The sequence below is a fragment of the Bacillus rossius genome, chromosome 7 (assembly GCF_032445375.1).
Source record: "Bacillus rossius redtenbacheri isolate Brsri chromosome 7, Brsri_v3, whole genome shotgun sequence".
In the NCBI taxonomy this organism is placed as follows: Eukaryota; Metazoa; Arthropoda; class Insecta; order Phasmatodea; family Bacillidae; genus Bacillus; species Bacillus rossius.
In genome coordinates, this window is record NC_086335.1 from 38336728 (window position 1) to 38360381 (window position 23654).

The window sequence follows — 23654 nt, forward strand, 5'->3', positions numbered from 1 at the left end:
TATATTCTTATACGTCGAGGCGTGTATTTTTCGCGAAAAAGATTTCGAGAGTCACCATATATTTTCTAAGTGTGAACTAACATGTTACCAGCACATCTTCGCCAGCATGAATGACTCGGACTGGGTCCCAGCATGTGCGCCCATAAAGGGTAGAATCCGGGCAGCCACCAGAGGTTCCAACAGTCCAGATCTTAATGAGAGGACAAGGATCAGGACCACTGGCATATGTGAGGAGCGAGCCTTCGGCTGTTAACTAACAGCGGTAAAAGGTCACTCAAATGCCAATATTTATATTACGAAGCGCGCCCGGAAAGTAAAGTACCGTTTGGTCATTAAAAAAAAAAGTTTCATTGAAAGTTTTAGTTTACAACATAGCTACATCACATTTTCACATAGCCGCTATTTAGTTCCAAGCACTTTTAGCAACGATAAACCAGTTTATTTAGCCCCATCTGTAGAGACCTGCAAAATTCGCGGATTCATTTGGTGATAGGCTAGAATTCAAACACATATACCTCTTAGATAATTTAGCTATTGGCTTACTGTTCATCTGGACGAATCTCAACCAGTTATAAACCCTCAACCAAAGAAGGATCGAATCACAGACAAACCAGCTGAGACGACTTACAAGTCGGCAGCCAATGAACTTGCGTTATTTGCCCGAGTGTACAGGGGTATGTGCAGTCTATCCTGAAGGCCATCGAAACCGCGAATTTTGCAGGTCTCTACCCATCTGCATAGAATGTCACCGCCAGGTGAATGGAACGTACGCTTCGGCCATAGGCACCATGAATTTAGAATACGCAATGCGTGTGGCCTAAGTACAGGCGCTCAGTAAACATTTCCCCCCCAAAAAAGTTTAAGCGATCTCCTTACTCGAGTCTAAAAATGATGGCTACTTTCTTTTTTTTTTTGGAACGAAAAGGGCTTCATTTTTTGTTTGTTTTTTTTAATGGAACGGGAGTCAACATTTTACAGAACCGTGTACAAAATTACGATTGTCAATTGGTTTTATTTCCGACGAAGCTTGCGACCGTACGACTGGTGCGAAAGAGTCGTTGTCGGACGGTAGCAGCGAGGGAAAAGGGCGGGGGGGGGGGGGGGGGAATTGGAAACACGGCGCGTGGGATCGCCCCACGTTGCCCGTCGCGCGCGCCTGGCGGCCTCGCTGTTCGTCCCTCGAGCGGCAGACGCCTCGCGGTGTCGCCTCCGAACTGGCGCGCGGTCTTCCAGCGGTGACCGTGGCATCACTCGTAGAGACCTGCAAAATTCGCGCATTCATTCGGTGATAGGCTCAAGAATTCAAACACACATACCTCTTAGATAATTTTGCTATTGGCTTACTGTTCATCTTGGCGAATCTCAACCAATTGTAAACCCTCAAGCAAAGAAGGATCGAATCACAGACAAACCAGCTGAGACGACTTACAACTCAACAACCAATGAACTTGCGTTGTTTTCCCGAGTGTACAGGAGAATGTGCAGTCTATCCTGAAGGCCATCGAAACCGCGAATTTTGCAGGTCTCTAGGCATCAGGTGGCGGGGAGGAACTGAAGCCACTTGACTGCTTTCAAGCCTAGAGATTATTCTGAAATCACACGTTCCAGCGAATTTCAACTCTTCTAAAAATTGCAGTTTAAAGGCGGAACAGGAAAAAAACAGAGCTACTCATTCAGCCCTTGGCTTATTCTCAAGTGCTTTTCATAAACGGGCACCACTGTGATATCTTTAGCAGTTTTCAAGTTCGCGTGTTCTCCTCCTCCTCCTCCCCTCCTCCCCTTCCCCAAGCTCTGCACGCCGGGTGTTCATGTGTCACAGGGCGAGCTGCAACTGTACCGTAATCGCAGACCTTGCGAGTCTGCGGACCGCCGCCTCTAGATGTGAAATCAGCAATCGGTTTTGATTCGTGATATAAACAAACGACTTTAAGTGACTTTGTTTGAATGTGTTTAAGTGTAAAAGTAAATAGTTGGGGTGGCGGTCGGAGCTCGAACCCTCGCCGTGCTGATGGCAAAATTAAAAAAAAAAAATGTTTAAAAAAATTTGAAAAGATTTGGGGAAAGTGATAGTCTATTGACATTATCTGAAATAACAATTCCGACAGGCGGAACAACACTGTGATGCAATGAACAAAACGAACACAGATGCACGTAGAACCAGAAGTATCAGTGGCCGGTCAGGCTTCGTGCTTGTATTTTTGTCGGGGGGAAGGTGGGATGGAGAAATGACCGGAATGTTTTGAGTTGTGTGTAATACCTCCCGGTTTTATTTTAAAAAAAACCTATTAAAATGCTATTTTAACGCATTCCTGACGACATTTAAAGTAACTGTCAGACCTATTATTATTTCAACTTTTTTTTAGAGTACCGAAGTAAACAAATAAGACAGTCCAGGAGTATTAAAAATGTAGAATTATACAAGTTATTAAAAAAAACAATTGAAACCAATTCAAAGGTCAAGTGCGGCCTAGAGTAAATTATTTTTGTTAACTCTTTAGTTTTTTTTATGTATAAAAAACTTAGCTCTCGGTATACTGCATTTGTTAGGAGTATTTGCGTGAAAATGGAACGGAAGTGGATAAACGTAATTGAATAAAAAATATGGCGGACTCACGTGTAGCAACATGAACCCGTATATTGACACTTTCGTAAACGTTAAGGGACATACCAAACGTATTGGTGTGCCAAATGAAACTTAATGATAGCGTCAATATCCTGGAATATATTTGGTAAACTAATATAGTCATAGAATAAAGTATTCACAAGTTTTTTTTTACGATAGCCAAATGCAGGCACGGAATTATCCGCGAGGTGAGTTGAGCTTCTGGCTGGTTGCCTGTTGCCGCGGCCGACCGGCGCGGCGTGGGAAAGTGGAGCGCCAGCGCTCCTGGGAAGAGAAACTGGAACTAAAGGATTGCTCCGCGTATCGCGGGCTCATCAGCGCCTGCAGTTCCTCTACGTCGCGCCTTGCCTTGCGCTCTGTCTCGCTGAAGGACGCTGTCTTGGGTTCCCACCTGTCTTTTTATTTTCAAATCTATCCTAAAGTGGGATCCGCATGGATGAAATGAGCCAAGGCTAGCGCCTACTAGATCCCAATGCTTTTACGACGCAACAGACCTAGAAAGTAGGTACTTAGTTGTTTCGCATCCAAATTAACCTTTTCGGGAGCCCCGCTCAAGGCTGAAAGACCATGACAAAGACCACGACAGTCAGTACCAAAAATAAATTCAAATGACTTCACAGGGAAGAGAGGTAAAGGGGCCTTTTTGTCGTAGTCAGTCACTTTTAATTTCAAACATTCCATTAAGAGATCCGCCTAACTGAGAATACATCCTACTTGCATTGCATGGCAGCAGAGTCGCCAATACTGAACAAGGCTCCGTTAATGGTGACGTTTCCAAACAGAATGATCGAATAAATTCAAACAACGTCGAGATATTGACGAGCGAAAATATTCCACCAAAGACTTATGCTGATAAATCACAATCGGCTTGCATCTTAACTATTGCTGATGCAAGCTTATGAAAATTCTGTCATAAATACTGTTGCGTTTAAGAGATTAATTTAGTTATGACCGAGCATTGCTAGCCTCAAAAAGTCAAAATGCATTGCAACCTACAAGGTTCCTAGAGCTAAAACTGGTTTGTCTTTAAGGAAATTGGCGTAACCTTCAAGGTCGACGGCTGGACTCGAACCCGCACCTTCCGACCTCCGTATCCTTGGAAACTACTCGATGAAAAAAGTAAACGCTCGAATGAAATATTACCATGGCCTGGAGTGGGACGAAGGTAAAATTTAATACAACAAAGTGAAAAATGCTCTCGAAGATTTTTAATGCTGCAGAATCCGCGTGGCATCATTTATGTCGCCGGACCTGAAAAGGAAGAAATGGCTGAGCAAGTTGCGTGAAGCATCAGTTGAAATTGTAGACTTGCAGACCGACTACGGCTGTCCTTCCTTCCCTGCGCAAGCTTAGGGAAATGTATGGCCAGTGGTCTCAGGCCTGTGACAAGTTTGAACGAGTGTGTGCCTGTAGAAGCTCGCAGGTAATGCGGAAATAGCTATCGCTGTGTAAGTAGAGCCTGCATATATAAAATGCTTGCAACGGTTCGTGCCTTCAGTTGTCGTCTGATATGCAAGAAGATGTTTTCGTTTCATCCTGCCAACGTGTACGTGAGCGTAAGACCCAGCTTCAGCAGTGTCGAGTACAGCTACTGGATATCTGCGTACATATACGGAAACCTGTGATGGATGCGCTCAGCACTGGCGGTTTTCGCACTTTTCTGTGTCCTAAGAACCGACTCAGCAGATACTAGATTGCTGCGAACCTGGAAACTGTGCCGTCTATCACAGCCTTCCAGCGAGCATCGAAGAAGTAGTCGCTTCGTATGCACGTGCAACACCAAACTTGAACGTGTTGCAACCTGTTGGGACCTGCGATGCAAGTACTCAGACGCCCAAACGACATGCGTCTCATCAGCTCTGCGAGTGATCCTGTCTCAACAAGCATAGGAGTCAAAGCCTAGGGTGCAGTTGTGGTCGCAGACGTCGTCGTTCATGTCACACCGAAATTGTCATCGCCTGAAGAAGATGACCAGTCGGACACCTGTGTTCCTGTGACTTGAGAACCGGAATCGACGAGACAGCGCCCAGACTCGACGAAGCAGTGTAGGCGAGTCAGTTGACGTGACGGCGCTGCCAACACGCGGCGAAGGTCATCTCTCCGCTTGTTTCCCACGCGTTTCCCCCCGTGCCGGCACTGTTGGCACACTTCCCTGGGAGCGCCTTTTTTTCTTCTTCCGGGCATTGGAATTGCAACTTCGAGAGCCTGGAACCTGCCACCAGGGATGGATCCAGTGGTGAGTCTTGGGGATGTGGGAAACCAGTGCCCTTAGGCTAATCACAAAAAAAAAATTACCATGTATGGAAGTCGGAGACTTATTTTATAAAACATGGAACAATTATGACAAAATGTTCGCAGGCTTTCACGGCCATTGTCTGAAGTAGCTTTGCTTCTGGATTGTAGCCGTGTCCTTGGCGAATAATACACCGACATTGCAGTCGCCATCATCAGGGAGCAGTTACCTGGTGCAACCCAGAAGCCAAGCTACTTCAATATTGACGAAACCCTGCTCATGGATCCCCGGGCATACAATATCCAATATGGAATAGACATATTTATGATACCAACCACATCAACACAATTCAAAATTATTAACCTAAAAAATTTAATGTAATGTAATTAGAAAGCTAAAATCATTATTTTTTTTTAAAACAATTCAGATCAAGTAGACTGAAATACTTGGGGCATTAAAAAACCTTTGGGCAAATCAACTGAGACTAATTTCAACATTTTTCACAAAAAAAAAATTATTTACCTGGATTTCTTTGAAACCGGATAATTACAAAATCTAGGTAACTTAGAAATACTACATCACTGAAAGTATGTCTTAAATGCTTGGAGACCTCCCTCTTTCCCAACAAAATTTTAATTAAAAATCTAAACCATGATATATGGCTGTAAAACAATTTTCGAGGCTCCTGTAAAATGCATGAAATAGGAATAATGAAATAAGCCAATCGACCGAGCTATGTATTTATTAATATTCGAAGTATCGCGAAAGCCATGGCATAGGGTCTACTCAAGAAAGGCTATAACTGCATTTTCTTATCTAGACGTCCTTCAAAAGGCGGTTGGAAGGTCAGGCCTCGTGGTGCCGACATCTCAGCCGAGCTCCCGACCAGCGGCCCATAGGTGTCGTACTTTCGGCCCCCTACCTCCAGTTGTGATTAATATAAATTTAGTTTTGATTGTTTTTTTTTTAATTGAAATAATTTTTTATTGTGTTGATAGAGACCTGAAATTTTTATATCAGTATTTTGAGAGAGAGGCTATTTGCATACTACTATACACTTGAATTGCGTCTTCGTTTGGACCGTAGGTAGTTTTTACATTCCCCAAGGAATATATACCAATAACAACGTTACAAAATTAAAGTGATCCAATTACATGCAAACCTGCCGGAAGGTAAAACGAGCCAGTAGCCAATGGTCAACAGACACATATATTTGTGTGCATCCTGGTACCAGAAAATAAAACAAGAAGAACAATTTTTATTAACACCATTTGTAACTGTGATTTTTCGGCCTGGAAATTGTGCTCGACCCAAACCTCAAGGGTAATAACAGGTGATAGTTAAAAGTATCTAATAGATAATGTTTTTTTTTTTTTTGTTGACTGTGGTGAAATAATATGAGCAAAATTTAAACCATAGGTATTGGCATGTTAATTTCGCGAAAAGATTCCGCGACTACATGTAAGTCAAAAACTGTAGCATCGTCTGTGTTTCGTGATTGGTAGAGACCGGAAAAATTCGCGAATTCATTTCGCGATAGGCTAAAATACAAATAGTTATACCTCAGTGCTGCCTCTGCTATTGGCTCACAACTCACCTGGATGACTTTGGGCCAATGAGAAACGCCCTACCAAAGCTTTATCGAATCACAGGCTGCTACGTTAGGACGTCTCTCAAAACAGCAGCCAATGAGTGGGTGACATTTTACCAAGTTTACGTAGAACTATGGAGTTCATACTGCAGGTCATTGAACCCGCGAATTTTTCCGGTCCCTAGTGATTGGGTGAGTTTCTTTCAGGTACATGTCGAGTTTTACAACACCATATCTCAGTAATTCAGTGCGGAAGCAAACGCGTCCTGAGTGGCTGGGTAAAATAAGGCAACGACTTCTCTTGCAGACAGTCGCCAACCACAAGGAAGAAACCGCTGGTGTGGGTATACCTTGTTGCAGTCTAAAAGACGTTCAGATTTTTTTTTTCTAGCGAAAAATGCTTGTCCCTAACTATGAGCTCTAACACTTGTGGAAAAGTTCTATCCTGGAGCTAAAATAATCCGCGAAATAATTGTGTGAATGTGTAGTGAGACTGGATTTCCCCCACAATGTTAAGTTTTTGACGTGACGTCTAATAAATCAATGAACGCTGGCTGCACGCACGAAAAAGTGTCCCGTTACGCATATTGTTCCGTTACGCTGTGTCCCATTACGCTCATTGTACGCTTGCGCGGCACCGACAGAAGTGAAAACTTAAAGCTTTGTTTATAAATGTGTAATATGAAATAATTTATACGTCAAAAGTACGTAAGAAAATGAATCTGATTATTAGTATAATTTCAAGTATTTATTCTTTTCTTATTAAAAAAAGTAACATCTGTCGGCGAGTGCAGTAATAATAGGTTATGTTAGATATTTGATTACAGTTTATTTATATGAAAACTTGTACATAATTATATTTAAACGAAAAGTTAATGTGGTTTTCATTGCTTATTACAACAACAATTTCGGCAATAAAGGTTAATTATTTTTGCATTTTAAAAATCTGATTACTAGTATAATTTCAAGTATTTATTCTTTTATTATTCATATAAAAATTATTTAATTTTATTCATAAAAGTATGCACTCATTTCATCACTGTTTTGTTATGAAGTCACGTTAAACTATCGTCCGTAAACTGACTTTACAGACAACCAATTTTTTTCCCCTCGCCATTACTGTTAGTTAAGGGCTATTTCTCTAAGTTTAACACTATATCTATCTTGCATTTGCTGTTATGTTCGAAATATTAGTGACAAAAACAACAAATACAAGGGAGGAATTGGGTTAAGTTTACGGAAATAGCCCTTAACTTTTAAGAAATGAAGTGGCGCGAAAGGAAAAAAAATCAACATGGCGTAAAAAACAGAATTTTGAACACTTCCGGAATGTCCAAAAAATATTACAAATGAACACCGAGAAGCGCTTTGTAACCGGTAAAAAAAAATTGTAAATAAAAACTGACGTGATATTTACGGGTACGATGTTGAACATATGCTTGGTAGCACGCGGCGGGATTCCGACCTCTTCCACCCCCTCCCTCCCCAGCTTCGTCAGCTAGCCCGAGGTGCTGACGCGGTACCCCCGCTCAGGGGTGGCCAGCGTTGCCAACCTGTTCCGTAATATAGGCATGGAGTTAGGAATACTGTCAGGAGACGGTCCGTACGGGGACTTAGTTGAGGTTATTTTTTTTTTTTTTTTTACGCCATCGCCATAGTTTCACGCCCAAGAACATTGCAGAAAATGGTGCTTGCCCACGTCTGACGATGGTTAGAAAGCACGAATGATTTGAATTTCCGTCGTTAATACAGTCACTTCCATAAAAAAAAAACAGTCAACAAAAACTGTTTCCACAGTGCAAACACTAAAACATGAAGCTACCCGGTTACCGTGTAATTATGCAGACGTGGCCAACCCCCCTGAATATAGGTTTGTGTATGGTGTACGGTAGGGCCTGCGCAGTAATCGCTAAAAATACGGTTATTTTTACTAAAATACATTGTTGTGCTAAACACCTTATATATTTTCTCTTCACAATAAAATAAGTAAAAACTAAAGTTCTATTCGAAACTGATCTTTATTTTTAGAGGTTGTTGTCCATTTCATAGGTTATGGGAATGCATAGGTTGGTAATGCGCAATTAGAAAAAATTGAATCATCTGTTCTTGAGTTGGTTCAGAAATCTTTAAATAAATCATGAGATATTAGTATCTTAATCATATGTATGTATTATGATTCAAAAAAATTTCTGTCAATGTTTTTATTATTTGAATTCTCAGAAATATATCTATAAAAAAAAGAGTAACTTCAAAATGTATCTGATCTGTATATTATCACAAATTTTAAGCTGAAGTTAAATGGGGCTGTTTAATGTTACGTTAGTATAATTTATAGGTAAGTGTATTTTATTTATTTGTATTTTTAACTTTAATATTGATGCTTGAAACGTTGTACTTTTGGAAGAATGCAAGTTTTGTTGGTTATTTACTGACTACATTTTTAAAAGGATGGGAGAAGTTTACTGTAATTATACGCTAATTTTGTGAAAACGGCCACACAGTTTTCACCACAGATGTTGGCAACCTTGAGGGTGGCAAATGCTTGCAGGGCTGTCTCGCTATTGTACTACAATGTGGACTGTAAAGGTGGGTTTACGATTGAAAAATAAGAATTAAGCATTAGTTGTGTGCTTAATAATATATGACTCTATGTATACTAGTGGGATGGTTTATGATTATCGTGTAGGAGGTTTCACGTGTCGTGTGCAAATCATAATATGACTTCAGAATTAACATAGATGGTTATATTTTGTATTTTTTCTTAATAATTGTGGGATGCACCAATCAGAGTACATTAGATTTTGCTGGCACGAATTAAAGTTTCCTTGGGGGCTACAGGTTTTGATATAGTACGAAAGACGTAGGAAATAAGGTATCATATTAGCATCTTATCAAGAACCGATAAGATAGGTACTTAAAAGAAAATTGCATAAAAAATTAGAATAAAATCTTATAGGAATATATATAGAACTATATATTTATAGAACTGATTATTATTAGTTTTCTGGTTATTTTTTGCTGTTGTACGAGTCTTAAAAAATTGCAATTCATTATATATAACTGTACAGCCATTTTGTGATATTAGTTTTTACAATAAATTATATTTATAAAAGTATTTAAGTTCAATATTAGTGATTCTGATTTGTGTACGAATTCTAGGTTACGAGCTGAAATGTTGCAAATTTTAGATTCAATTGTAACCATATTGTCTAGTATTTCAGGTAGGTACATAACTTATATCACTATGGATAAAAATGCTAAATTGAACAAATTATCAATCGGCAACGATTCATAACCGAAATGGCAAATCAAAATGCAGATATTATCGATAAATACAAAAATTCAAAAAACGTTTAATCAGGGAAATTTGAAATTTTGTCCAAGGAAAGCCAGGGAAATTTTATTACAGATTTGTGTGGATATTTTGTATAAAACATCTAGCAATAGTCTTGATACAGCTACAGTTTGTTTTGGTGACCAATTCCAATTTCTAACCAGAGTACTTCACCTTTAGAACAGACACACACACACACACCATACCTCCGTTCTAGGAGATCTGGGAAAGGGGTGGGTGGATACCGGACGTACGATGCCTGGGACCGTGTACTTTTCGTGAAAAGTTTTCCAGACCAGCTGAGTGTTAATATTTTGTACCGTTGCCTGTTGTTTTGTAATTGGCTGAGTTCATTTCAGATAGGCTGCGTGTCTACTGTCGTCAGAAAACCAATCACAGCCACCCAGTGCGGAGGCATACGCGTCCTGAATGGCCCGGCAGGATAGGGTAGTGATTTCTCTTGCAGACGGTCGCCAATTACAAGGGAACAATCGCTGGCGAGGGCATGCCTTATTGATAGGGGCAGACATTTTTCGCGAAAAGATCTGAACACTTATTAGACTGCAACAAGACACACCCGCACCTGTGGTTCCTTTCTTGCGATTGGCGGCCGTCTGCGAGAAAAGTCGTTGCCTTATTCGACCGAGCCACTCAGGACGCGTTTACTTCCGCACTGAATCACTTTGATTGGTGTTGTTTCAATCGATATGTATCTGGGAGAAACCCACCCAATCACGAAACACAGACGGTGCTACAGTGTTTTAACTTCCATCTAGTCTCGAAATCTTTTCGCGAAATCTGCACGCTCCTACTTATTGATAGAGACTGGAAAAATTCGCACTTTGGATGACCTCCACCTACAAACTCGGGCAAATGCCACCTGCTCATTTGCTACTGACTCGTGTCACCTGTCAACTGGGACGCTTGTGATTCGATACTTTTTGGTTTAAGGTTTTACATTTGCCCAAAGTCCTTCAGATAAACTGTGAGCCAATCAGAGAAGCAATTTAAAGGTACAGTTGTTTGGATTCTATCATATCGCGAAATGAATCTGCGAATTTTTCCGGTCTCTACTTATTGAAGTCTAGTGAGCGGTCAGATTGTTTCGCGAAAAAACACATGTCCCTGAAGATGACTATTCACGAGCGAGCGGCGTGGTCAAATGCGGAACCTCGTTCCAGCGGACGTCTCGTGCCGGTTCCGGTGCGAACACCAGCACTGTCTCTGCGCTAGTTTGATCATTCCTCCGCCCACCACCACCACCACCCCAACCACCGTCGCTTTATACTTCCCCGCTACGTGCGTACGGAGTGTTTCCCTTCCGTTCCTTCCGGATGGCAGTGTCGTCAGGTACCGCCGTCACGTGCGGAGACCAGAGTCCGTTCGATCGCAGCGGAAGTGGAAAGTCTTGTGCGATGCGCATGCGTGCGTAGGCCTTTCCGCTGGCGCACGTATATGATTCCACCAGCATTAGTTCAGACGTGCAATTGTTTTATTTTATTGTAGCTTTACGCCTCGTAAACAACGAGGCCGTTCGAGACGGTACACGGCGAAAAAAATGCCCGGGAACTAAGGGAAGAAATCTTCCAGGGTTTATAGCGAAGGACTATCCTCCTGGAGTGATCTCGGGAAAACTTGCAGACCAGAAATCAGCATGTCTAAACGCGGAATTTGAAACCCGGTGGCCTTCAACATGTATTGCATGGTCTCGACAAGTAGCTAACCCCAACAGCTTATTGCTAGAAGAGAAATGCACTATTTTTAAGTTACTTTCACATTGGATAACCATTCTTCTAAGTTTTATTGAACAGCGGCACTGAACGTATATTGGACGCCATGGTTAACTCCCCCCCCCCCCTTTTTTTTCTTCTTTAATATTAGTAATTTCACGGTAATTTTACGTTTGTATAGCTGAGAATCTCGTTAAGTCTTTCAGTATAAGTATTTAATCTTTTTCCGAAACAACAGACAACTTTCAAACTTTCCAATAACTTAATTTTGATCAGATTTCTCTTTTTTTTTTTTTAATAATTCTGTTTAAGTGGCCGGCATTTCTATCTCTCTCTATTTTTAAATTTGGGAATTTGACCAAAACTAAATTTGTTCAGAACTGAATTTTTTACCCCAGATTTTACGTCATTATTACTGGTTAGTTACCTACAAACATTTTAAAAATAACGTTAATTACATTTCTGTTGACGAAATTACATGTTATGGAGTAGTCATTATCCTTGACTTGTAGCCTGAAATGGCTTAAGTTATATAGATCATTTGATAGTTTCTGTAAAGTTAAAAATAAAACGTGTGTGTGTTTTTGGCCCCGGGGGAGGGGAATTTAACAGAGAAAAATGCAAAAAAAAAAAAAATGTGCGCTTGGAGTCCACGCGCGACAGAAGTGAAACTTCTTGCTTTTTAGGTTTAGATAGAGATAAATTATTTTCATTTTCGATCAAACTATACACATAAAAATGAGTGATAATTATAAACTCAATTTGACAAATCAATAACCCTTTTTGACACGAATAAATAAATTGTAGATAATTTAAAACAAATAAACGATATATGGCATCATCAATCGTCAGCCGTTACGAAAACTGAGGAGTAGACGAACACAAGCATCGTTACGATGCATCACCGCCGCGTCATTTCTACCTATCCCCTGTTGTCTCCCCTTCCGGGCATATAGCATGCTCCCCCCTCCTTTTCCTTTTGTCGTCTTCCCATTCGACCGCTGGCGCATGCGTTGGAGTGGCGTCGCCGCTGACGCAGTCTCCTCCTCTACCGGTTCCCCCACCACGTACCCAACTGTTCCCCTCGTGCGATTGGAATTTTCGTAAAGCTCGAAAATTGCTGCTCCCTCAGTAAAGAAATTTCACTTCGAAAAGAGCAACGAGTTATTTTTCAAGTGTGACTCTAGGAGTGCACAATCGGTGCAGTACTTCACGTGTGTACTCATAAACGGACGAGCTGGAAGGTCTGCGAACACGCGTGTAGCGTCTCGCAGCTCCTGGACCACGGACAGCTCAAGGGGGAGAGGGCGAGCCGTCCTGACAACCGAGATGAACGGGCACAGTGGTCGGCTACCTGCTCGGGTCCACCCGCTCTCTACGTGGACTGTTTTGTTACGTCACTGCTGTGCCCAGGCACTACTGGACGGCTCCGCCATCTCGAATTTTTCCATTATATATATATATATATATATATATATATATATATATATATTGCTGTAATTCCGATTTTGAACCCTTCATCCCGATTTTCCGCGTGTCAAGGCGTAAATCACATCTACCAGACCTTTTATACCTTGTCGCAAACATATATATATATTTTTTTTACCAAAAGGAAAAGGCTATAGTCTGAAAGCGCAGCGAGAAAATAATATTATTTCTTCACGCGGGCGACTGAAACTATCGAGATGTACACACCAGTTCACAAGTGTTGACTTCAACAAGTAGCCATAGATGAGTACTATGTCATGCCCAACAAAAAATAAATAAATAGCTTGGATGCTTTATTTGCAACCAACATTATAATATTTGAAATTGCAAGATGGACAGGTGTAATGCAAAGAATTTTTGAAACCTATGGGAGTTAGATAGGGGATGAAAGTGTGTCATTTTTGAAGTTGGAAACATTGAAATTGGTGTTTAGGCGTCCGTAGTTCATCTGAAATGAGGATCAGATACTTTACCGTCCGGGACGCACGGCTAGTTGAGCGAGTGAGAGAGCGAAAAAAATATTATTTAATGTAGAAGAACAATCAATTCTAAGTGTCTATACTTTGTTGAGTACTGCGATTCCGTTCTTTGGTGCAGTGTGCTGGTGAGTATCGACACAAGCAAGGCAGGAGGGGAGCGACGTGCGAGCACTCGGTGAGACGGACCACAGAGCATTGTTGGGTCGACGGCCTGCCGCGCCGCGCGCTAGGGTCCCTGTCTGTAGCGGGGGAGTGGGTGGGGGAGACCACGAGCCATCATCGCCTTGTAAAACAGGAAGCCAACACGCTCAATACCACATCCACGCGCAGCCTCGCGTCATGTGCACTTCCGGTACGCTCCGCGCTCGCTCGCACTGGACCACAACAGTCACGCAGACCACGGACTGTCGGCGCCGCTTTTGCGGTACACGCCGACCAATCCAGTAGCTCATGGGTGGGGGGGGGGGGGGAAGGGTTGTTGCAAGAAACTGATAATTTCCCAGTTACCTCCCTCCCCCCATGCAAAAATCATTTTATCGAAAGAGCTCCCGGGTGGAAGAAAAAAAATTCAAGTTGGAGCAAAACGTTTTGGGTTCATGAAAATTTTACTTCGTTAATGCACAACTCATATTAAAAATAAATGCCTGAGGTTGAAAGCGCTTGGCTGCAACAAATGTATGTATAATTTTTTTCCCCCCTGAGAGATCAGCGGGTCTAGGTACTGTACTCAATTTTTAATAATGGCTACAACTTTTACGGTCGTGAAAAACAATTTTTTATAACGATAAATTGTTGAACCTAACCAAGTTTTTTTTTTTTCGGTTCTCTATTATCGTTCAAGGTACGGTGTACACAGAAACGTACGCAGTATTTTATTTTGGGGGGAGGTGGAAGAGAGAGAGAGAGAGAGAGAGAGAGAGAGAGAGAGAGAGAGAGAGAGAGAGAAGAGCCAGTTTTGATGCTGTTTGCTTTCAAATTCTTTCATTTTGTTTGTAGGAAAGATAGAGAACCTAGGATATTTCAGAGGTGATGCATATTGGCCATGGAAAAATACTTCTTTTCAACAGTAGTTCAATTCAAAGTAGTGGTTTGTGCTTGCCTTGTGTGCATCAGTTCAATTTAGTCATTATTATTTCTAAGTTTATGACTGTTACGTGGTTATATGTTACCTAGGCCTCTACAGCACACCTAACTCATGTTACCATCAGGCGATATTTCCTCCAGTAACTATCTCGTTGGTACAATCACAAGAAAATGTGGCTACAACGTTAGGGTCATTAGTAATTAATTAGCCATTAGTATTCAAAGCAAAGTATTGTATTTGACAAGTATTGTCAAAGCAAATCGATTTTGCTTCTAAGTTTTCCGGCCTCTGTGTTTGAGAATGGCTTGAGTGATATTCCCAATCCTATTCCGTTGTCAGCAAATCTCAACTCTTCTCACAACCATGGAGGTAGGAAGTTAGGTAGTTGGTGTGCTTGTGCTATCTTAGACATATTAATAATCGAAGTCAAAATCAGAACGACCCCCATCCCCTTTTCCCATGTGTATAGCAAACGGTTTTTTTTTCTTATAATGGCTTTTAATGCTAATTCTTTGCTGATGCGTTTTTAACATATTTGTTTAACAATACTCACACGTTAGACTAAGGGCACACTAACTCCTCCACTAAGTCCCAATTCATAAATCTCAATAATTTTATATGGAATTGCAAACATCTTTCCCTACGTCAGATATTATATTTCCAGTAGAACGTCATATATGTACAGATCGTTCCAAAACAAAACAAAAAATATATATCATTACGTCTTTACAAACACGTGTGATGGTTCATTAATTTTAGAAATTCTAGACACAAAGAAAATGTATATGTTACACACACGTAAAGTAAAGTAAAGAATTTTGGTTAAAATAGAGAATACCTGAAAATGAAACGTTAAGTGAACCTGAAATTTTAAATGATAACCAATGGGGCGGACATGAATAATAAATTTAAAAAAAAACGCAACGTTAACTGTAAAGTGTTTCACTCTCTGCGTTATGAATGTTTATTTTCTTCAGGAATAGTGTAACATTTTTAATTTGTAAAACAAAACAAACAAAAAAAGAGTTGTAAATGTCAGGTGTCAGGAAATGCACTTGTCGGTAGGATCCACTAGTTTGTGAACACACGCGAGGCTGCTGAGAATGGAAGGGGATGAAGGGGAGAAGGGGGGGCAGAGGTGTCGAAGCGCTAGCAGCTCCCGTGGGCGTCGCGCCGTCTTTTGTTTACGAGCGCTTGACCCCGCGGGCCGCAGACGTGACCGGCGGCAATTGCCCGTCTCTGGACCAGCGGGGCCGCTTCCTCCGCGGGCGGGGGAGGGGGAGGGATGTACAGTCCGCTCCGCGCCCTGCAGACCTGCAGCTCGCAGACACTCCGCCGAGGTTCCTCGCGACTGCGTGTGGACCGCAACCCGGAATCAGCAGAGTCGCTCGTGTTCGGATCGTTTCGTAACTAGTGTACAGGCTCATGGCTAATCCCAGCATGACTAGGCGTATAGGCTTCGGCCTGAGACGCACCTAGGTCCCTCCCTAACCCGGACCCCTCCCAAACACACTTAGTTTTAGTTAGGTTAGGGGGAAAAAAAAATCAGCAGTATCATCGCAGGACTTCCTAACAGATGATGCAAGCCTGCTCTTGTCCGGAACGACGGCTGGGGAAACGGAAACAACCCGATGGAACAGGCTGATTGTCATCGCGGGGGATCCCCGGAAAGTCTTCCAGCGCCGAGCTACCCGCACCTCGCGAGCCTTGGGAAAAAGGGGGGGGGGGGTGGTAGTAGGGAATACCTCCCAGTTAAGAGGGTGCCTCCCATTTCGGGTCATGATTTTATATTTATATTAATTACTGATCAACGTTTAGACTGTTTCAAATTGTTTAACTTTCACGAAATGAAAAATGTATACAGTTAATACTTTCTGCATAGTTAGCTGCCAAAGTTACATATTTAACGTTTTAGGGTTGTAGAAATGAGGAGAATTTAATTTATTGCAGAACTGAAACTTTTTAGGTTTAACTGCAGTGCCACTACTTCATGATATGGTTTGCATTTCTATCACAAAGACACATTTCATGTTTCTTGGCTGTCACAATCGTAACAAATTTGAGAATTTTGAAATGGCAGGTAAAATTAATTAATATTTTTTGAAATAAATTCAAACCATTTCTTGAAGTAGCCAGCGGCATTGCAGTTAAACCTAAAAAGTTTCAGTTCTGTAAAAAATTTAATTCTCCTCATTTCTACAACCCAAAAACGTTAAAAATGTAACTTTGGCAGCTAATTATGCAAAAAGTATGCACTGTATTTATTTTTCATATCGTGAAAGTTAAACAATTGAAACATTCTACAAGTTTATATGTAATTACTGTAAATATAAAATCTTGACCTGAAATGGTGAGTCCGAAATATAAAAAGACTATTTTAACACATTTCTGACGCCTTGAAACTATGCTTATATCCATTTGGAGGGGGGTTGTGGAGGCCCGGTCTCGGCATTGTTTTAAAGCATTATACGTTAAATTTGGTGACGAGTTAGATGTTAGCTTATCACTGGCGAGTACTACATGACTCGCTCACAATTTTTAGTTTTTTAAAGTGCCGTTAAAAAAATTAATTATTAACTTACATCTCATTATTTACCGTAAAAATGGAGTTTTAAAATCCTGTTGTCACGAATCGCTTTCGAAAGTTACCGCGTGAGAGCGCGAAAGGCCCGAACCCGCCAGCCACAAAGGCGAAGATGCGCTAAGTGGGGGCGTGTAGGTCGACCTTGTAGCATTCTGTCACGGTGCAAGGTCGTGTTAATGAGTACGAATTAGTTATAAGCAACATGAATTAGAAGCAGTATGCTTGAAAGGGCAGCTTCGCAGAATATAGGTGGATTGTGGCTGAAGTATCGACGACTCTGAGGCCATTAAGGAATATTACACGTAATGAGATGCTAATGGGGCATTGCCGGAATGAATGGGTGGGGGAAACGGAAGCGCCTCCGGGACAAGGCCTGGGAACGCGTGGCTAACTGCGAGATGGCTTTTAATGTGTAACATATTAGCTCTCGGTATACGGCATTTGGTAGACGTAATTTCGTGAATGGAACGGAAGTCGCATGGAACGTAAACGTGTAACCTCGGTGCTGCCATCTGCTGTGGATGGCGCGAATCAAAGTTCACAAAGACAAAGGGAAACGTTGTAGTATTAACTGTTTAATGAATTTATGCAAGATGGGTAGTATTTTTTTTAAATTCCTTGTCGAAAATATGCTCCAAAGCTTGGGGTTTAGTAATTTTTTTTTTCAAATCTTTTTCGCCTTTATCGAAGCCTTTTCATTATATAGTTTAAAATTTCGTTCTGCAAATAAATTGATTCTATAGTTGACGTAGTTGCTCCGGCAGCGAATTCTAGCGGCGGGTACGGAAACTACGTGTGATCCGCGTCCAGAAATTTAGTTAATAAAACAATTTGCGTATATTTATCACGCTCTGCGTTTTTTTTTTAAAGGATTCTACGTTAAATTTTGTGTCCGATTTTCGTATTACATATGTATTTGCAACATGAGAAACATGAATTCGCTCTTTACCGAGGTTAGATGTTACACATCTTTGGCGAGTACTGAACGACTTTTTTTTGGTGCTGTTGTGCCCACGGTTGAAAAAAAAGAAGTTATTACACTGTGGTTGATGCATTCTGGGTGAAGGGAATTAAAATATAAAAATAAATTTATAATCTGTGTATTTAAAACACTTAAGGCATCAACAAAGGGTTTATATTTCTATATTATCAACGTAAACATGAGTCACTTCCTGTGTGGCTTGTTCCAGGCGTTGTGACATCACACCCTGCATCAGCACCGTCACCAAAAATTACAATTATTTTGTCATAAATTCATGGCGAGGGGTAAGGAGCCATATCTCCCAATCCTCCCCACCTAATTCTTTCCTTCCTCACGCCACTTGTAAATGAAATGCCTGGCAACTCGCTAGCGTCGCACGTACGACCGCCACCCGATCAGCAGGAGTGTCCGACTGGTTGCATGCAGCATAGGCGCTCCTGTTAACATGTTGGTCTTCCGTGCTATCAGATGGCGGATTATTGCCTTACAATACTTCCACATAGTTAACTAGTTACATTACTTTTTTCTGTATCTGTGCGTTAATTTTATCTCAGCATTGATCTTAACATACTCATAGTCTCAGCTAATTATTTGTTTGTGCACAAATACGTAGAAAAAAAACTATCATTGTTTGTACTGAATGATTTCATGCATTTATTTAAGCATTATTTTCAGTTGAATATATTGTTGCACATGCAATAATCCTTGTAATAAGTTGATCTCTAAAAAAAACTGCACAAGGACGGAACCAATATAATAATGTAAGGATATGTATATTAATAATATAATTTCAGTTTATCGACCAAGATTACCGTTCTAAACAAAACAAAAATTAATGAATCAAAAATAGAAAAAATCTGCAAAAGCGTATGTAAAATAAATTTACGGTGAATTTCATAGCAGCTGTTCTTCGGAACTTGATCGCTTGTTGGGAAATTGTGAGACGTGTGTAACTTACAGCAGTGGCGTAGCCAGGATTTGTGTATGGGGGGTGTTAAGAAGCATGGCCCCCCCGTATGAAAGCGGGGGGGGGGGGGGGGTCCGGGGGTCCTCCCCCGGGAAAATTTGGATTTTAAGGTGTAAAATAGTTCTATTTTAGCAGTTTTCGGTTCTTGAATTTAAATATTGTAATGGTAAAAAAATGTATTAATTTTAATATGAAATTTGTTTGAGTGATGAATAAGAAATTAATTAAAGATTTGGGGCTAAGGGGGGGGGGTTGAACCCCTACCCCCCCCCCCCCCCCCCGGCTGTGCCCATGACTTACAGCACTATCGCAGAGCGAAGACTTGTTGCTCGAATTTTTTTAACGTGTGTTTGTGTAGGGAAGTGCGGTCTCTTGGGACGAGTGTCCGGGGCTGATATCCCCCCCTACCCCTACCCCTACCTCCCCCCTGCTCTCCCTGATTGTGACCTTGGCCACTGCGGCTGCTATGCCGTCGGCGTCCGTCCGCGCGGGCCGGCGCGCCGCTTTGTGTGATCCCGTCCCACGACTCGAACAATGCACGCGACTTAAGTACTAATTTACTTCGGCGCAGGAAGCTGTCGTCTCCGGACCAGAACCACCTAACTCGCATCCCGCACCAGCCGATCTGGATACTTGGGGGGAAAGCTTCTGAAAATCATCCCTCGTTTATAGTCTCCCAGTCGTAGCCAGCCGTGCGCCTATTACTGTTGTTGCTTGTTATAAAACGTAATTTTTTTTAAAAAAAAATAGCTCTTTCAGTTGTATGCATCCAGGACAGGACAGGACAGGACAGGCCGGCCAATCGCCCAGGCCTCCGAGCTCTTATTTTATTTGGAAATCAGCTAACTGTGCGGTATTTAGAGGCAACCTAATAATATGAAAGTCGTTAAAGTTCCGAAAGTAAATGTTGGCAACCTTGATTTTTTGTGTGGTCGTTCGTTGCTGGAAATATTCACCATAAATGTTTGTTTGATTTTTTTTTTTTTTGCAATACGGAACAACCAAAACAATATGTTTAAAAATGTTCTTCTTTTGGTTCAAAAATTAAGAACTGAATAGCCGAAAGGTATTGTGTTCAAAACCATAACGTTAGTTTCAATTGCAAAAAAAAAAAAAATACACATTGGTACACGTATGTGCATGTGCACATGGCAGCCATGCTTATTTCATTGCTACCAATATAATTAAACACTGTCAAAAATTATTCCTAAGTATAATATTTTGCCACTGTACTCAATACGCCAATCCGTTAATACACCATTTCATGATTTCTGAACTAAGAATGTTTGCAAAAATATTTTGTTTTAGTTACTATGTTTAAGACATTTCTATGTTTGCTTTATATTTAAAACTTCATTTTCGATATTGGTATTTCTCAACTGAATAGTCCCACGGTGCATCTTTTGATTTTTTTTGTTTGTTTATTTTTCTATTAAAAATATGGACATTAATAGGAAAAGGAAAATTACATTTTTATTATCATTTAGCTTAATGTGCTGGTCAATACCTATTTCAATTCGTGGTATCGTATTAGAAAAATAAATTTCAAACATTTATATTGCCTCGTATAATGACACTATTCTACAGGAAATTTGATCGTAAGCATTTATAAAACAGACTGGAATATAGGAAATATTATCATAAAGTCCTTAAATAAATTAGCAAAACCATCGTCGAAATTTAAGTTACGGGCTGGATTAATAATGTAGTTTGGAAAAGTTAATTTTTTTTTCTGGAGAAGGGCTCCATAAAAATAATTATCCCAGAGCCCCGCAAAGTCTAAGACGCTACTGTTTGCATTATCAGGTTGCGAAAACAAAATAAAAAGTTATATCGTGTGAACGTAATGCAATTAAAGTAACAAAATTTTAATAGAGAGTTAGCAGATATCAGCCCGATGACTCAGTTTGCAACAGTATTGAAAATTTTCCTTCGTTAAAACAAAGATAATCCAATTTTTAATATAAAAAGTATTATTACAATTGTAATCATTCTCGAAAATAAATTATATGCTAACCACCAAAGACTTATAACCTATTTGTAGCAGTCTGTCACTGTTAACTACAGGAATTCTACTAAAGCATACGGCATGCCTTAACAAAATCAAGATGGCTTCTTTCGGTTGCTAACTCTTCCCCTTTGAAAACCTACCGTCGAAGTGGAAAGGGGTGGACCTAGGCTCTTCTTCGCCTGGGGTACGAATTGTGATTATAGTTCCCTCACCCCCTCTACGACCACAAAAGCAATAAACTTTCCAGGCATAATTTTTTTTTATTCTTGTGCATTGTATGTAAAAAAAATCATTAAGCTCTCAATTGAAAATATTATTTTCGATATTGAGTAAAATCAAAATGTTAGTAGATCTAGTTTTGATTATTTTATTAGTCGCACACCTTGAACACCATCCTGCGCCCTTAGTGACCCATCCGTCCCCCTCCTCCCAAATAGATCCATTCCTGGCGTAGAACTCGGATCCACGACTCGGAGGGTGGCGTGCCCTTTAGTCAGGGCCGTCGAAGGGTGGGGGGTGAGTTCCGAAATATTTCTTTTATGCTTGTGTTTGGCTTTATAGTCGAAAAAATTACAATTCTGTATATAACAACACTGAATGAAAACCTTACAAGTTACGAAATTTTTTTTTTTCCAGATCACGTTTACAGCTATGGCCAGCGGTCAAAGTTTGATTTATTTATTTAAGGGCTGAGAACAAAAATAATCAGGGAAGGGACGAAATACTCATTCCGAGTAAATGGCTATTGAAGTCTCGCTTTGCGCATTGTCACTTTCCAAGTGTTTGGATAGTGCAACATGTCCAGTTTAGCACTTGCCTGATTTTTTGCCCTTAGCAGTTTACGTACTTCGCTTATAAAAAAAATTTCTTTCTTAATTATTTTTGTTACGTAAATGTCACTTAACTGGTTTTTGTTCTCAGCTCCTCGTATGTATTTTTTTTGTGTTGTTTGTAAGATTGTCTCGGTTTGTGTCGACGGCCCTGCCTGCAGGGGAAGCCTAAGATGTACATCAAGTTCTGTCCCTGCCCGAACACGCCCGAATATTCACCTTCGGCCAACGTCGGGTTTATTTATATATATTTATATTTCTCTGTTTATTTTAATGTAGCTATGCTAACCCAACTAACCGTCCATAGTGTTTTAAAGTGTTTTAATGTAGCTAACCTAACCGACCACTTTTAATATTTGAAATCATCTTTCCTGCGCAAAAATAAAACGAATCCCGAGGTTGGCCGAAGGTGAATATTCGGGCGTGTTCGGGCATGGACAGAACTTGATGTACATCTTAGGTAGGCTTCTCTGCCTGCAGCGCCTGCTCGCGGACAATAGCGCGAGTGTCTCTGTTGCAGCGGTGCACAACTGGCGTGGCGACGTGCGCTACGGCCTGCCTCTGGAGATCGGCGAGACGGTTCAGATACTGGAGGAGTGCTCAGGTAAGACCCGCCGACCAGAGGCCAGTGGGAGGCCAGTGGTCGCCCCAAGAGCGGGCCCCGGGCCTACCTATGTTTACGCAAAAAAAAATATGTGTGTGTGTGTGTATATATGGGTCGTTACCACAACGCCGAACGTACAATAACGCCGAATACCATAACGCCGAATGTCAAATTGACCGCAACGCCGACAGCTAGAAAACTGCTGTGTACCACAACGCCGAAATACAGTAACGCCGAAAAATGTTGCTGCGGGAAGGGGGGGGGGGGGGGGCACAGGAGCAAAATAAAAAAACAACTGAATGAATTTGTGTGCTAACCTTACCTAACCTAACCTTTGTGGCAGTCCTGCAATGACATTTTTCGGCGTTAATGTATTTCGGCGTTGTGGTAATTCGGCGTTGTGGTACACAGCAGTTTTCTAGCTGTCGGCGTTGTAGTCAATTTGGCATTCGGCGTTATGGTTTCGGGCGTTATTTTACGTTCGGCGTTGTGGTACGTCCCGTATGTATATATGAATATATTCGTATTTCCAGGTGTGAATACTTTTTGTGTTCACTTATTAGAGAATACTAATACGCGAGTAAAATATTCATATTCACGTATTCCTATTCTGAAATTCATCGCGTGTTCCTATTCGCCTATCAGTGAATGCGAGCATTTACCACCTTCATTAACATTTACAATGTTTTCTCGAGTTGTGGACAACAGTGTTGGGTACTTCCCAACTTATGGTTGACTCTCTACCTGTCCACCGTCTCCCCAAATTATGGCTTTTAATAATTGTAATTGATAATATTTGAATTTGAATTTACGTAAAAAAAATGTCATACAGCTACAGATGAGAATGTTTGTAGCTTTATTTTAGCTGATGCTTTGTGGTTTATTGTTTCAGGATGGTACAGAGGTTTCTCCACAAAGAATCGCTCAATAAAGGTGAAGTATTAGTATTTTGATTTTAAAGTCTTGTTTTTTATAGACTGACTTCCTATTTGCAATGTTGGTCATTAGTTATTACATGGCCCTTTTTTTTTTCAACTTCCTAACTCCCGTATCTTTTCCTTAATGATGGTCACAAATGATTAAAATATAGGTATGCACTGACTTAACAAAACAT

The 23654-nt window shown here is 40.9% G+C and overlaps 1 protein-coding gene across 1 annotated transcript in view; it reads left to right on the plus strand.

Moving 5' to 3' along the window:
• The window catches only part of LOC134533853 (dedicator of cytokinesis protein 3), a 286469-nt gene that overhangs the window by 40025 nt on the left and 222790 nt on the right, over window positions 1–23654 (plus strand). Inside the window, exons 2-3 of the mRNA XM_063371549.1 lie at window positions 22457–22540; window positions 23433–23473. Of these exons, the coding sequence (XP_063227619.1) occupies window positions 22457–22540; window positions 23433–23473 (125 nt within the window). The remainder of the gene's footprint in view (window positions 1–22456; window positions 22541–23432; window positions 23474–23654) is intronic.